The sequence below is a fragment of the Ctenocephalides felis genome, unplaced genomic scaffold, assembly GCF_003426905.1.
Source record: "Ctenocephalides felis isolate EL2017-DRISC unplaced genomic scaffold, ASM342690v1 CF-g0.4_SCAFFOLD_02908, whole genome shotgun sequence".
In the NCBI taxonomy this organism is placed as follows: Eukaryota; Metazoa; Arthropoda; class Insecta; order Siphonaptera; family Pulicidae; genus Ctenocephalides; species Ctenocephalides felis.
Genome location: NW_020539062.1, coordinates 46,631 through 64,548, shown reverse-complemented (window position 1 = coordinate 64,548; position 17,918 = coordinate 46,631). Strand labels below are relative to the sequence as shown.

The following is a 17,918-nucleotide window of genomic DNA, read 5'->3' as shown; positions in this document are numbered from 1 at the left end:
ATAATTTTATCGCTGGAAGTTGTTCCAACAATCGCTTCACAACATCGTTTAACGATAACCATGTGGTTTGTGCAGGGTGTAATATTTTATGCGGTTTAATATTTGTAAATGCCTGAAAAGTTTTAAAATCACCAATACGTTTAGGAGAATTTTGAATATGGTTGAAAACTTCACGGCAAAAATCTTCAAGACCTCTCGATAATTTTTCACATGCGTGGGATGCACAAAGCGCAAATGAATGGCATATACACTTCATTGTGAAAAGATTTGGAATATCATTCTTCAAATAAGTGACCAATGAGTTATTCGCCCCAAACATGAAATTAGCACCATCAGACGCAAATCCTAATAAATTTTTTTATATGGAATTTCTTTCTCCTCAAAATATTCAACAATTTTTGTATGCAAAGCTTTTGCTGATCCGTCGGTGATTGCAATCAAAGTTAGAAATTTATCTTCTACTTCATAATTTGCATTGACTATCCTGGTTATTAAAGCCAAATGCTTGATGGCCGACTTATCAGTGCTCTCATCAACCAGCAATGCAAATTCATTTTCTCTTAATTTTTCTTCAGAGGTTTTTTCTGTCACATTTACTATGACAGATCTTGCTTTTGTTCGGCTCATAGACAAATGTTCTGCAATTTTTGAATCCGGACACACCGATTTTACTAAATTTGTCAGATGTGAGGCAACATTAAATCCAAGATTGTGTTCTGCAATAAAACATGCTAATTTAATTTCGCCGGTTTTTGCCATTTGCTTTGGTTCCATTGATTTTGATGATGATGCAAAGACGTAAAGACGTAAGCTTCGGTTGCTTTTGTATTTTTTTACTGTTTTCTAGATGTTTTGATGAATTTTTGTGTCGCGTTAATTCTTGAATTCCGCATTTACGATCACAGTCATGCAGAGCAGTGAAAATATGTATTCCCTTTTTTACTTTTTGTAAGCCATCCACTAAAGTTTTTGTCAGTGAGCCAAGAGTCAATAAATTTTTGCTCGTATCTCACTACTTTCCTCTTCCTTGCGGGGGATTTGTCAACATCTGACACATTATCACTACTAGAACTATGCATTTTCTTAACTATTTGAACTCACACTATTAACTTATTCAACTTATAACAAAATTAAACTTATTCAACTTATAACAAAGTTTAACTTTTTAACTTATAACAACATTCAACTTATTTAACTTATACCGAAACACTAGTAACACTCTGCGTAATATATATAAAAATACAATATATAAATTTCAAAATGTAGATAAAAAAGACAAATCATTAAACACTTCCAAACTGATTTTGCTTCATATATCTCCAAACTTATACTGTCGCTGTTCGCCAAAGTTAATGTTTATGTTTTATGCGATAAAAGGCTTACGATGGCCCGTTGTTGGGATATGTTTAGTTTAGATATGATAAGTGCAGATCAATTAATAATTGTATATATAATAAATCAATCTTTAACGACTTTTGAGATGAGAAATAAACATGTGAAAACCGCCTTTCTGAATATCCATCAAGGGACATGTTATTGTTATATGTTTGTGTTATTTTTGATAGGATATTGAAGATTACTTTGGAGTGTTTTATCTCTAATTAGGCAAGAATCCATCTATTTTGTTTTTAACTTTTAGAGTTTTTACACGTATATTTGCTCTAATAATTACATATTGTTGAATTTTCTTATTTGTTTACAAATTTGTTATATTATTTTTAGATAAATAGATATTATTAAAATTTAAAAGTTATTAAATAAAAATTTCGTATTATTTATCATATTATAACACAATAGTTTATACATAGACAATAAAGGTAGTCCAATTCAATTCAATTCAAAGACTATATATTTCAGTATATAAAAGTATGTACATTGTATTTTATAACAAAAAACTATCAAAGCGGTCATCAGTATTATAATATATATTTTTAATTTTAAACAAAAATAAATCAAATAAAAAAAATGTTATCAGAAACACATATTACATCAATTAAACTTTTAAAATCCGCAATAAAAAAAACCTGCTCTTTTAGATCACTTTTCACGAAAAAAAACCCAACCGTTAAGTGGTTAAGGGGCGGTTTATATACAAGGCCAAGACAAGTATTTGTTTGTACATAAAAATTTACAAAAATTATATCATTTCCTGAAGTCTTTTCAACCCTTTATCTATAAAAGTAATCATAACAACAAAAATTGATAATTCCACGAAGGAAAATATTGTTACAAAAAAAAAACGCAAGATAAATTTTATGATGTATTTAACAATTACCAAAATGCTAACAAAAGACAAATGTGTATCCGCATTTGGGATTATAGGATTTTCCAATGAGCGTACGCCCGGCCATCTGCATAATTTAGCATTGAAGGTTTTCCTTAAAAAAATGTGTTTAGGAAATATTCAATTGATATCTCAAACAGTTTTATTATAGTCATTCTGAAAGGTTTTATTATATTTTACCTAACAATAAGCGATTATAATACTAGTAATTCTCAATGGGGCCAGATATAAGATTTTCCAAGTAATCCCGGCGATCTACATAATTTAGCATTGAAGGTTTTCTTTAAAAAAAATTGTATAGGATATATTCAATTGATATCTCAAACAAACAGTTTTATTATAGTTATCCTAAACACCATTCCAAAATGTTTATCGATATATTGTTTATTTTATTAATTTTGTAATTGTTAAATTTCAATATAAGTAATATTCATCATGTCATGTTATAATTATTGAAGGTAATTTCGAATCAATATAAAGCTAGCTGATAGTTAAATAAATAAATATTTTTTACTATAAATAATTATATATGTGGAAAGAATTATTAACATAAATCTCAACCTACAAAAGATAAGTTCATAAAAAATACTAAAATGAAAGAATTTTTATTTCGTTGGACAACCTAACTGGCAGTTGGTTTTTAAATTTAAAATCAGTTTCGACAAAATGGTTTATGTTGTCTCGTTAACGAGAGAGAAACGGGAAAGGAAACGGTTCATTGCGCCGCTAGTTACGTCGTTGTACGTTGCATTGACAGCAAGCGCACATCTAATAAAATAATGGATAAACATTATCTCTGGTTTAACAATATTAGTTTTATAGAAATTGACTTAGTAGAACAACTATTGAGTTCAACATAAAAAAATAAATAGTGCTCGTATCTTCAGCAAAAAACTGTAGATTTCGAGGCCAAAACTGCAAAACTGAGATCATTATCAAAAAACTGAACATCTACAGTTAAAACTGTAGACATGGCAACACTGCAGATGTGAGTGTGCCAACTATATACACGTCTAGTTCTCACCATCTCAACTCTACCAGGGCCCGATTAAAAAGAAAATTTCTTCTGCACTAATCAACAATAGATAAGTCCATTCGACAAATCACTGGCAATGGTCAGATGATTTGTATTTTGCCAACGCCTTCAGTTTCATGTCAAATATTTTACTTGTTGTCCGTTTCAGGACAGTTGTAAAAATTATTAAAAAAAAAAAAAAAAGTTCTCACCATCAGTGCTCAGCCCGGGATCCAGTTATTTTACTAATCATTTTACATATTACGTCATTTTCTGCAGGAAATACACCATTTTCGCATATTTGTTGATGTTCCGCATTATTGTACACCGCACTTTGACATGATATTTGTTATAAACTTTTAACAAACATTTGACACTTTGACACTAAAATATTATTCCGCCATATTAGATTCTAGAATATTTTCTTTAGCCCATTTTGTAGCGCTACCAGCGCTCCAAACGAGGGAGAGGGAACTAAAAACGAGATTACAGATGTTTGTTCCGAGATTACCGGCCATGACTAAGGGCTTCGCGAGGTTCTCATCGGACCTCAAACAGTTTGTCGGTAGAGGTCGAGGTGTAAAGGTGTGATGTTAAGTGACCGCGAAAATTTGAATATATTTTGTTGATGATAATTATAATTTTGATTTTGGGTTTTGAAATTATATATATAAAATAAAAATATATATATATATATATATATATATATATATATATATATATCTATACTAGATGACCCGACAGACGTTGTCCTGTACTCACCTCTACGTTTTTTTAATATCCTATACTAATATTTATACCGTTCAGTTAAAAATAATCATTATTGTTTTTCGAGTTACTATTTACACCAATACATGAGTGATGTTAAATGTAGTACTGTTTCAAATAAAATGATTATTTTCAATTCCTACAGTTAACACTTTAATTATCCCTTTAACAAATATTAAAATATATTCAATAAAACTATATATTAAAAATTATACACTGTGATTTATAGAACAAATTTATTTCCAATAGCTCAATTTATTTTATTGAATTTAAGGGTTATACAATATTTTTAGACATACCTGTAGATGTGGATATTTAAATGAAAGATTTTTTGTTTATTCACGGCTAAAACATTGATTTTCCAAATTTATCACCATGTATTTATTGTCATAGCATAGATACACGTGTTGAAAATTAAAATCTTTTAAAAAGTATAACAAATTCAGAAAGAATTAATACATAGCATGCGCGGTCAAGATACAATATCACCTTGGATTTTTCTACCCAAAATAATTGCTTCAATAATGTTGCCTACAATTTTTATAATTTCGTACCATATTTTAAATGGCTTTTAGTATTTTAATATCTAAATTGCATTTTTCACACTAATAATTCAATATACATTATTACTTAAGTTCATATTTCAAGTGAATTAATTTGTCAAATTTTTGTTCACATGTGCTCTATTCAACCTACTATCAACAAAATTATTGCTGTAAATGGAGAGGAAAAAAGCGTATGCGTGAAAACAATTTGCATTTTGTCACCACCCCCCGCATTAATTGGATTATAACTCTTTTAATTCTGATTTTATCATAACTTGTAATATACTATTTTAAAGGTGATTAAATGAGCCACAACTTTCTCTATCATAAATTTTACCGTAACTTCTCTTATTTTGAAAGGGCTCGAAAGATACTCCGGTTGGACAGCCGCGCACTCTTTAAACAATTAGAACTCTATCAATATTTGTGTAACAAAAAATAATAAAAAGCAATAATTAGTCTGAAAAATACCTTGAATTTTCATATACATATATATATACTTTTATACGTATTCTTTCAGAGATATTATAATGAGAAATTGGCTGTTTTTTAAATGGATTTTTTTTATGAAATCATGAGTTTTTTGAAAATCGTTTGTACGAATGTTATGGTATTTTCTAGAATACTATTTTAATCTCTCAAACCAAGTTAATTCTAGATGGAAAACGATTATTTTTAATTTTGGTGGAAATGGTACTCATAAACTATTTAATTTAAATGAAAAAAAAACATTGTATGCGTCTTATAATTGCATGATAGCTCACTCAATTTACACGCAGAAGTACTTCTTTTAAAGCTTATTTTGAGAACTATAAAAACCCATTTTCATATCTAGCCTAATAATGTTCCTAAAACACTGTAAAATAGCGATTTATTAAGATTTTAATTGATATAATTTTGTTCATTACATGATTTTCGTTAAAATGTATATTTTTGAAGATATTAGCAAAAAACAATGAAAAACGCAAAAAACAAACAAATTATCAGTAGCCAGTAACTTGAAAAGTATTTGCTTTTTTGAAAAACATTATTAAACATTTCTCTCTTATAATTAGTTCTTTTATCCACACCCAACGTTATTACACCACTGAAAAGAAATGGCATCCCCCCGGGTAGTGCAAAGGAGTCAAAATTGTTTTCACTTTTGAACTTGAGAGTAAGATGAGCCTATTTCCAAAATTCCAAATGAATTGGAAAACAGTAAAAAAAAGTTCAGACCCAAAGCGCTCCATTGAGTAAATATTCCGTACAAAATGCTAACCATATGAATTTTTGACACAATGAAACTTCTAAATATTTTTTTTTGTATTGTGACTTAGTATAGTAAGGCAAAACGACTGCAAATTGAATATTTTTGAGCGCAATCTCTTATGGCTCGTCTCCTTTGCACGAATTCGTACGGCGAATCTGTTCGCAAACTGCGCAAACAAAATTATTGCAAGCAAAAGCAAACCACGCGCACGTTGAGAACACGATTCGTCGTGCGCGTCAGACGCATGCGCAGACTGTCAAACGCATATGTTATATTATTTGCATCTTATATTATTTTAATTATGGCACATCTCAGCTGCTTTTCGATAATAATAATGTAGACATTACATTTTCTTTATTTTTAATCATGAATTTATTATATTTTAGTATTGCCTTAGCCTATAAGTGAATAGAAATGTTTGGCAAATGACAGTTGCCATTTGTTTTTAATGTCAAACCATGCCTTAAATATTTTAAAGGTCAAACAATGATAAGCTGTTTTTTGTATTTTTTCCATTTATTTCTACAATCTAACTATATTTCTATGAATCAAAACATTCTAGAAAATTTCCCGAACAAACTTCAGGAAGATTCATGAAAATCCGAATTATAGTTTAGGAGGATTAATGAAACTTACATTGTTACAGAAGAATTTTATATATAAGATATATATATATATATATATATATATATATATATAAAACGAAATTATATATAATCAATTGTTATGGTGTTTGATATTGGTTGTGTACTTTAAATGCACTGAAAATAATTGTGAGTGTGCTTAAAAACTTAATAAAAAATTACACTGTGACTTTTTGGATACCGATGTCTAAAGAATTTCAGAGATGTAAGTTTACTATTATGTATTTTATTAGTACATAGTCAAGAGATTTCTATTAATAAATCTTTTTTGATGTGAAAATGCAACCAATTTTGTACTAATTTTAAAATTAAACTAGTGGGGAGCATGGCATTGTGCCTTAAGGCAAATTCCTGGAACTTCCCGAACCAAAAATTATTTTTTTTTTAAAAAGATTAACATTTTTGGAAAAAAATTACTCTGAAAAAATTAGATCTTTGAGAAACTATAAATTTTTGACAAAAATTTACTTTTTTTTGAAAAAAAGACTTTTTGAAGAAAAATTTATTTTGAAATATTTTGGAAATTCTGAACATGTTTTCAAAGCAATCGTACTGCTTTAACTGCATAGAGACAAAATATTGAAGCGCCGCGTCGCCGTCTAATGGTTAAACATTGGAACGGAACCCATAGGAATGTAAACAAAATTTATACTTATTGTTAAAATCTCTATAAAATATCTAATAATTTGATGTGCATATGTCTAATGATCATTTTTGACCGCCAAATGGCATTTTTTTTTACTTTTTTTTACTAGATCTCCGAAACCGTTAGACCTGCCTTCATGAAAATTTGATTAGTTCTTCACCTTGTTAATACAAGTCAAATGTTTTTTGAATTCTTAAAATCGGACGCTCAGATCTCTTAAAAACCGTGTTACAGTTTATTATACGGCTAGACCTGCCTCCGCCAAAAACTAATCAGCACGTTTCCTTATCAGTACGAATCGAATGTTTTTTGAATTATTTAAATCGGTTGGTCGGTGTTCCCGAAATCGTCGACGAAAATTTGAATCCGCACACACACACATACATCCATTTTTTCTAAGGTATGCCAAAATATTCAGAAACCTTTGAAACGTAAAGATATATAAAAATTTTCATTTTCGATTTTTTTGCGATTACTATAACTTACCCTACGGGAAGTTTATTATTAGTAATTTTAAATTTATTTTGTATATCGAAAATAACTCAGATTTTAATTTTAATTTTGGCTTAAGTTCTAAAGCTCACTAATATACTTTAAATAAATAATTTTAACTTTGTAATTCAGTTTATATAATTCTTATAAATATTAGAAAATGTTACAGTATCTATAATAATGTATTTGAAAACATTTAATATTCCTCGAAATTTAATATTCCTTAAGGCACGATGCCATACACCACTAATTATTAAATCTTTTCTGATGTGTAAATGCAACAAATTTTGTACGGTTTCTAGATTTTATTTTAATTTATTAATTTTATGTTAAATATTTTAGCAATGTTTGTTGGCGGTTTAATATTTACTTTTATACAAACAGTTTATTGGCAGAGATCGATTTATAAAAGACCGCGAAATTTCAAATTTTTATTTTAATATATGTTGTTAATGACAATGATAATTCGTATGTGGTGTAAATTATATAATTAATTGTTACGGTATTCAAAATTTTGTTTTTTACATTAGTGTTTTAAGTTTTTTGAATATTTTCGGATATGTAATTTTACTATTGTTAAATAGTATATTGTGAATAGATATTTAGTATTTTTTTTCCATGTGTAGAAACAATAAATTTACTATTTTGTGTGAATCTATTTTTTTTATTGGCTTCCTCTAATTACACAATTAGACATTTTTAATACATCTTAACTCAAATATTTTCAATATAATTTTAAATATACATATTTATTTTTTAATTTTTGATCTAACTGAAAATTTACATATTACTATATTAGCTATTCTTATTACTAATTAATATATCTATGTTAAACGGTTTGATAATATATAAATTTCTATATATATGTATATATAATTTAACATACTTTTTCTGTTTTCCTCATATTTTTTAATCTATTTTTTATCTATCTATTTTTGTTGGCGGGTTAATAATTAATCCAGTGTTTTCCAACCTTTCCGTGCCGCGCCCTTCTCTTTTTTTAAATAAAATGTTGCGCTCTCCTTATTTTTAAGTAATCTAATTTTATAAATACTGCTTTGATTGCTTTTATAATTTTATCATCAGGTTACAAATTATTATGCAATAATATGTAAAAATATAATTAAAATATTTATTCCTAAAAAATCCGATTTGCTATAATTTTATGGTTTCTTGACGTACCAAGTCATTCTGAATCAAATGAGACTGAATTTGAAAAAAGTGTGTGTGAATGTAAGCTGATTTATGAAATTTCGTCAACGTTTTCCTAAAAATCTACTGGACCGATTTTAAAAATTTGAATGGCCATTAAATATAACTTGATCAGAATTAGTGTTTATCGTTTAGTGCGACGATCGGTCAAGCTGTTTCTTTGCAAAACTATACACTTTTCGTCAATGTTTATGCAGCCTACAATACGATTTAATTATAAATTTACAAATTATAAATTATATAAATTAAATTATTTTGTTTACCACATTTATTGATACTTGATGTCTAAAGAATTTCGGATGTAAGTTTTGCTAAATTTATTTATTTTGTTAATATTTGGTCTATACAAGGTCCATACATAGATATAAGAAGAATATATTTATATAAAAACAAATCATTTGTAATTCATTAAATATTTATAATATTTAAAAACCTAAATTTTAATATTATTGTAAAAATAATAAATATATGAAATAATAAAATTCAATTAAATATTTGTAATATTTATAAAATCTAAATTTTATTATTATTATAAACTAGCAAACCCGACGAACTCCGTTTCGCCACCAGATGGTTTCGTGAGAAAGATGAAGAAATTTTTTGTTTATTTTATATTTGAAAAGGAAAAATTTGATCAAGAAGGAAAACCCGACTTATTTTTATATATACGAGAGAAAATAATCTATTTGCAATTATTTAAAACAATTATTGATTATTTTTATTACTCGAATTTTTAATTACGGTGCGTGAAGTTCTTGCAATTTGCATTAGGGCACGATGCCATGCACCACTAATTTTCTTTCCAACGAATGCAAAATTGTCGGTTCGTGCGTTCTGGAGTTATTTCGTCAGGAAGGAAAAACCCGACTTATTTATATATATATATATATATATATATATATATATATATATATATATATATAGAAGACATCATATTATTAACATAATTAATATAATATTTAATAAATATTTATAATATTTATTAAATTTAAGTTTGTTATTATTATAATTATTACATTTATGATAATATTTAATAAATATTAGTAATACTTTCCGAAGAAGTTTATGTTTTTGCGAAAATATCCGATTTCCGAATTTTATGTTTCCTCGACATTTCAAGTCATTCTGAATCGTATAACACCAAATTTGAGACAAGTATGTGTGTGTATGTATGTGAGCCGAATTTTCGTCAACGTTTACTCAAGAACGGCTGCACCGATTTCTCAAATTTAAAAGCCAGAGGACTGAGGATCGTTAGTATGTTTCGCGGGACGATCGGCCAAGCCACTTCTTTGTGATTAGTGGAAAAGTGTAATGTTTTTAAAATCGGTTTAACAATTCAAAAACCGTTTAAAAATATTAATTGATTCGTTCGAAAAAAATCGCGTTGACTAGAATTTGGTAAAGATCGTTTTCTAATTAAATATTGATATTTTTTGCCGATTTTGATGAAACTTTATATAACGATAGATATAGTAGTCTGAAATATTTTACTAAAATATTATAGGCATACGATCAGCGGTTAAATTATAAAAAATCATCAAAGCTTACAATTTCGCCGCGCGTTTAAGCGATTCTAATCAGAATCAATGCGAAAGCATCTGTGTGATGTTTCGTAGGTAGCTACTGATTACAGTATACGTTCACACTTAATAAAATACACTTTTAGATTCCTAAATAAATGAAATGAAATATGGTAAATTAATTAATTAATTTTATACAATTACATATATTATAAGTATTTTTAAAAGACATCAATTAGAAATCGTACTGATTATTTTTTTTAGTGAAAACGTAAATTTGTTTCATTTCATTTTCGTGTTTTAAAAATGTTTCATACTGTTTTTAGATCCACTGATGATGGCATTGAATTGAATGTCGAAACGTTTGGAATTAAAGATTATTTTATAAATCTTTGCCTTTTCTTTGTTTGATGTATCGCCCTCAAGAACTCACTCATATATATATATATATATATATATATATATATATATATATATATATATATATATTTTGTATGATTCTGAATTTGATGTTGACATATGTATTAACAAAGTCTAATAATCTAATAATAATCTAATAATAATCGGGCATAACATCAATAAAAAACAGTTTTTTATTGATGTTATGCCCGATTATTAGACTTTGTTAATATATATATATATATATATATATATATATATATATATTAATATATATATATATATATATATATATATAAATATTTATTTATTTATTATATATATGATAAAATTGTTCTTGGGCATCCATCCAGTAATTACAAAGAGTTTTATTGAAAAAAAAATGTTTTTATTAAGAAAACATTCGTTTCGGATCCTGATTTGACCCATCTTCAGTGCATACAAATAAATTGAAAAAAAAAACACAAAACCACACGAAAATTGCACGAAAAAATTATGAAACACGAATTGATAAACGTCGAGTTATGATAAATTTTAAATAATTGTAAAATAAAAATAAATAATATAATTTATTATAAAAAAAGCTTAATCAAAACGAAGCATGTTGTCAGCTTGGAGTTTATGTATATATAAATATATATTTAGGTATATAGTATAGTAACAAATTCCAAAATGATGAGTATTTCTAAACGATTTGGTATATTAGTGATCATATATGGATTTATCGCACGGTACCTACCTTTTGTCCTTTTGTCGAGATTCTAATTATTTAAATAAATCAATTATCACCTTAATGACTAGAAAACACTGGTAAATGATTTTCAAATTTCATTATAATTTACCATTTTAGCATTTACAAACAAGAATCATTGGACACCAAAAAATGTTTTGGCGAGGATAATAACACTGATTTTCCGAATATGATGGACCATAAGAAAATGTCACTAAACAACAGCGCCATGAAATCGCTAGATAGCTCGCAGGAAATACCTAGTACTAAATCAAATAATGAAATCAGCCAAGTTGAACCAAAGATGTTTGGAAATACCATAAATAAAAAGAAGTGCCTTAGTAATGTTAAGTCAAATTGCTCCGCATTCAATACCAAAAAGAAACATTCATCCACTTCCAAAAAACCAAGTAAGTCTATTAATCAAAACAAAGAAAATCGAGTTCACAAAAATGCATGTCCTTCAAAGAAAGAACGATCGAGCAAAAAGCTGAAGGAACTTTTTGGAGACGACCGGGAAGCTGTAAAACGTGATAAAACTGGGATACAAGAAATAGATACAAATTTAAAAATGACGGTTTCAAAAAAGTTAGATCGAGACATAAGCGAAAGTCGGAAGAATTTTTGAAATTTGGAAGCGTCAAAAAAAGTAAGAGTGATCCATCAGGGGAATCTATTATAAAAGCTCTAGCAGAGAATGAAAATATTATTTCAAACCAGGTAGTATTGCCTAAAAATATCTTTGTCAAAAATGTGCGTGAAATAGATATTTTTAAAGATATTGATATTTTAAAGACGAATAATGACCTTGTACCCAATAAGAAAAAGAAAAATCAACGTAAGCGGGTTAAAAATAAGGAAAGGAATTTTCAGCAGAATATTAATAATAACAATAAAATTGGTCAGCTCACAGCACAAGACGAAACTCAAATTTTACCTAATCAACATTCTGAAGAAGCGAAGTCCGATCATGGGATGGATAATGCTAATTATAATACTAATGAAGCCAGTAAGTTTGATACCGATGCCATTCAAATTTTAAATGTTTTCTCGGTCAGTCAAGGCGAGAATGTTGACACAAATAAAAAGACAAATTTAGAAACTTCAGAACCAGCCAATTTAACGCAGCCTATAGGCCTGAGTATGCCGATTTTAGACGAAACAATAGAGTGGCAAATTAGCCAAAATTCACCATTACCAAAAATTGTGAATGCTTCTTCATTAAGTGAAGATAATAGTATTACATCGAATGAAGAACAAGAAACGACTCGTAATTCAAAATTGGATATAAACAGGAATGAAGAAATTACTATTGACTCTAATTTATCTAGTGATAAGAATAGTAGAAGTGAACCAAAGAGGCCAGTAACAATTAATAATAAAAGCTTGCAGGAAAATTGTCAACAGATCTTAAACTATGCCAAACAAATAATAAAAAAATTGTCTGATAAAGAAATTGTGGAGGAAAATAGTATTATGGATAAAGTCGCTTGCGATAATCTACCTGCAGATAACTTTAGTAAGGATTTACTTATTTCTACTAGTCAAACACAGAAATCTCACAAAGATGATCAAACTTTACTCATCAGCAGTGATATACAACAAACAATAAATGGAGACGTTCCAAAGATTATACCAAAGTTTAATATTACTATAGAAAGAAGTGATAATGAAACGGGTAAAAGTTCTGCTAATATAACAATATCATTTGCAGAAAGCCAAAATGCCAGTACTCCTAAGAAAAATGATTTGGAAAATAAAGTGAAAAATATGCCAGTGTCAGCTAGTTCCATAACGAATTTATCGGATCAAGAAGCATCAATTTCTTCGAAGGTAAATTTAGATTTACAAGTTAAAAATACCTATGTGATACCACCGCAAGCAGCTGCTGAAATATCACCAGAATTATTCCAAAATAGTCCGCAAAGTAATCAGCAATTATCGCCTGTAAACAATAAAGTTAAAAATATGCCAGTATTACTTAATTCCAAACCCAATGTATCGCTTAAATCGACGATTCCTTCGAAGGTTGATTCAGAATTACAAGTTAAAAATACCAGCGTGATACCGACGCATAATGCTGTTAAAATATTACCAAAACCGTTTCAAAATAATTCGCAAAATATATTATCCTCTGTAGACAAAAGTACAGCTGAGCAATCTCTGACAATTGTTCCAATATGTCAGTCGAACTCAACACAGGAAAATGACAAGATAACAGAATCTTCCAAGCAATTTGAAATACAAGAAAAATCATCGGAGCCGTCAACTTTGCTATTGCCAGCAAGTCAAAATAATTTAGTTTCGCTTCTTTGCCCTCCGAATCCAATAACGATAACTCCATTAAATGACCAATACAAAATGATCAATTTACCAGTTTTTGTGAATGGAACGCAAATAATTCTACAGTCACCAACTGCTTTACAAAGTGAAACTTGTGAAAATTCATCTATCAACCCAGTTATTTCTTCACAGCCTTTTTCTAATTCTTGTGCTTTTGGATTAGTACAATCTGGAATTTCACAGGAGAAAATTGTGCTAACCAAACCTTCTGAGCGTTTAGTCAATACCGCTCCTGACAATGCCCAACATAAACTACCTGACATACAAGTTAACGAAATTAGGCATTCTTCAGATTCACAAACAAGGATTTTCTCATCAAACAATCAGTTCATAAGATCTTCTGATTCTGTAATAGTGTATTCGAAACCATCCATTAGTTTCCAAAATGGACAGAAACGTACTTTACCACAGACTGAGCCAAGGACAACGAGCAGAACACACGAAAAAGCTTTTTCTCCTGCCATTATTTCAAATTCGGAAAATGTTAATAATGGATCCACAGCAAGTGTGTGCATAACTCAATTTCAGCATTTAGATCAGAACCGACATAACTTTAATATGGTACGTTCTGAGTTTAATACTTCACCTCAAACTGCGACAAATATTTATGACAAGAATGCTAATAGCGGTAGCGGCAACATGCCATTTGAACTTCCTGGTGATTTACCATTGGCAGAGACATTGAATCGACCTGGAAAATCAATATCATCAAAGTTTGATGCAATGAATCGTGCGAATTCTTCAAAAGCAGCTTCAAATTTTTCATCGAATGTATCTCCAATGAATATAACTAATAGCTTATCATCTCCTGAACAATCGCATATTTCGAGTGCCATGTCTCGATCTGAAAACACATCGAATGAGACAAACGCGAGTTTTCCAAAAATTCGAGTTAGATCATTGGAAAGTATGAATTCACAAGAAGCCGCTGCCGATATAAACTTACCATCGTATAGAAATCGTCATCAAAACTCGATTAATGCCTCAATTGATGATGTCGATTTTCATATGTGTAAAGATGCAACCTTTTTATGTTTTGCCGTTGACATTTCTAATGATATTTTTTGTGCAGTGAATAATTATAATAATAGACTATCGTTTATCAATGCTAATGGTATCGATAAATTTCGTTATAGAATTAGTTTATTGGATTACGATGTCTTAAGATTAACAAGAAGAAAACGTTTATTCAATGCTTTAAATTATTTGTCGAAAAAATACGCTTATTCGAATGTTACTATACTAAGAAACAAAACTGTTTTTAATAAAATATTAGACATAGCAAAAAAAATGTTTGAGGCGAGCGATATAATTAATCACATTGAATCCTTATGTCGAACTTTATTCGTTGAATTATTAAACACGCTTACAAATTCAAAAAATAGTGAAAGTTGTGAACCAGATATTTCCACAATGCAGCTTTCACCGACTAATTCCTTCACTCCCTCGCAAGAAAATAAATTTCAAGAAATAACTGAAAATTCAAAAAAACAGAAAACCAAACCTAATGGTAAACCTAAGAAACCTAGAAGGCCTAGTCTTCGGATAAATGATTCAGATAATACAACTGATTTGTCGCATCCAAACCAGCCTCTTTCCCAAAACAAATCATCTTCGGATATTCAATTGTTGAATCAAAATAATGCATCGAAAGAATTACCACATACATGGTCAAGGACAACAAGTACAGGAAATAAAGCATACTTTCAAATGATGTTTGAACAATCTCTGAATGGCAGACGAAATTTGCAACAAACTTCAGTCACAATCGAAAAAGCAGTTACTAATAATATTCTACCAGTTGACAACAGAAATAACTTTTTTCCAATGCCACGTATCAATTTCCAACAAACAGCCGAAAATGGTTCACTATTGAATCAATATATGGGGCAGAGTAATGTAACTAACGTTTGCTCAAACATAGCACCCGTAATATCGCAAAATCATTATTATAATAGACCGTATGCTAATAATAGTTACCGCCCAGTCTCGTACTTGAATAATCCAATGCAATCTCAGCAGATACCGTATTCTCGAGAACAAAGTAATTTGTTACAATGTAGTAATTTGGCTATGATACGGGCTCAAAATAATTGCAACAATATGAACAATTATAGACCATTTATGAACAGTTTCAATAATATGCACCAAGTTTCTTTTCAAAATTGTGCACCGGCGACTAGTGCTACAGCAGGGGTATCCACCAATAATCAAAATAGTATGTGCAATAACCTTTATCAAAGAAATCAGAATCTGGGTTGTCGTTTCGGTCAAGGTGTTCCAAATTACAATAACGTGCAAATGATTTCAAATCCTTTCCAAAACTTGCCGAATATAAGTTCTATAATTGAAAATAGTTCTGTACAAGACCCTACGCAAATGCAGTTTCAACCAGCTCCGGCCATGAACGATAGAATTGGAAATCCATCATTAAATTCTCAAACTTGCGGAGCACAAAATGCCTTCACTGGACACATTGATTCAACACAAAATTTCTTAATAAATCGCCCTGCAGAAAATAGTGTTGTTGGAACTAATTCATCGCATGTAAACACTGCGAATGGGTCCATGATGCAAAATAATCAATCTGAGCAAGATGCACCAATGAATATTACAAATGATCATCCAGAAGTAGCAAAAACGATGGATAAACCATGCCAATCAGTTCATATGGTAGGTGAAAAGCTGTGTTCCAAAGAAGGGCAAACAACTGAAATAGTCAGTTCTATTTATTATTCACTCCTTTCCAACAAAAATAGTAGATGCACCATGTCAAGAAAATCTCAAGAAGCAAGATCCTGCGCCTATGAATTCTCACCAGGATACTGAGGTAAGTCCATCAATTTTTTAATTATTTGGGAAAAATGTAATTGTTATTAATATTTGTTATTTTTTTGTAGAAAGCTTCATCTGATGGAGATGATATTATAGATGGGCCACGGATAATTTATTGTACTATGTGCGACATGATAGCTAAAATCCAATGCACTATATGTAAAGCGGCATGTTACTGCTCAATCGCATGTCAAGTAAGTTTTTTTTCTTTTCAATTCTAAAACTTCATTTTTTATCCTAACAATTCATCAATATTTCAATTTTCTTCAAGTGTTCCTGAAAATTCTTTGCATGGCTAATAGTAATTGATCCTTTTTTACCGCCGATTTGAAAAATGACAAGAAAAATTGTTTTTAAGTTTGTTAAAAAATGCGAATTGGTATTTATGAAATGGTATTTGGAGTTTTTTTATATATATTAAAGATTTATTAAATGAAATTTCAAAATTTGATTATATGTTAAAGTTTAAACAAATATGAAATATGTTTATGAAATGAAATAATTTATATTCATTTATTATTTAAATAATATGTAATCACACACACATATATATGAATAGGTATATATATATATATATATATATATATATATATATATATATATATATATATATATATATATATATATATATTGAATGGTAGAATCTTGGATTTGCGTATATATATATATATATATATATATATATATATATATATATATATAACATGGTTATGATTTTATTCTTCTGACCTAAGAGCTTAAGTTTTTCTTCAAAAAAACTTTATTCTTCAGAAACTGTTAAAACAAACAAAATATATTATTAATAATTATAAATATTTCCACATTTACGTTAATTTTTATGTAAATAAAAGTGGTAAAAATTATTTTCCTTTCTTCCTTAAAAATTGATTAAAAATTTAATCTTTCAAAGACGAAAGCGATTTCTTTTACCATTGATTAAATTGTTATTCTTCGGAGGCAAAACCGATTTCTTTTACCTTTGATTATAATTTCAGTATTTCAAAGGGTACAAATTAATTCTTATCTTTGATTGGCATTCAAATATTTCAAAGGTAAAAAAATATTTCTTTTATCTTTGAGTAAAATTTTAATTTTTCAAAGGTAAAAAATGAATTCTTTTAACTTTGATTAGAGTTTTGATCTGCCAAAGGTAAAAAGTGAATTTATTTTAACCTTTATTAAAATTTAAATCTTCCAAAGATAAAAAATGTTTTTTTTAGCCCTGATTAG

The 17,918-nt window shown here is 28.7% G+C and overlaps 1 protein-coding gene across 1 annotated transcript; it reads left to right on the top strand.

The window, feature by feature from the left end:
- Positions 1 to 3,255: 3,255 nt before the first annotated feature.
- On the top strand, positions 3,256 to 16,682 carry LOC113381464 (homeobox protein 2-like). The gene is made up of 4 exons (XM_026620369.1): positions 3,256 to 3,272; positions 11,631 to 12,087; positions 12,306 to 14,865; positions 15,130 to 16,682. The coding sequence occupies exons 1-4, from the start codon at positions 3,256 to 3,258 to the stop codon at positions 16,680 to 16,682; spliced, it is 4,587 nt and encodes a 1,528-aa protein (XP_026476154.1).
- Positions 16,683 to 17,918: the final 1,236 nt, after the last annotated feature.

Bases quoted from the DNA above. Each gene is read 5' to 3' on its own strand.
- LOC113381464 (XM_026620369.1), top strand. The intron at 12,088-12,305 runs GTTTCAAAAAAG...GATATTTTAAAG, and splicing joins ATACAAATTTAAAAATGACG to ACGAATAATGACCTTGTACC. The intron at 14,866-15,129 runs GTAAAGATGCAA...ATAAAATATTAG, and splicing joins TGATGTCGATTTTCATATGT to ACATAGCAAAAAAAATGTTT.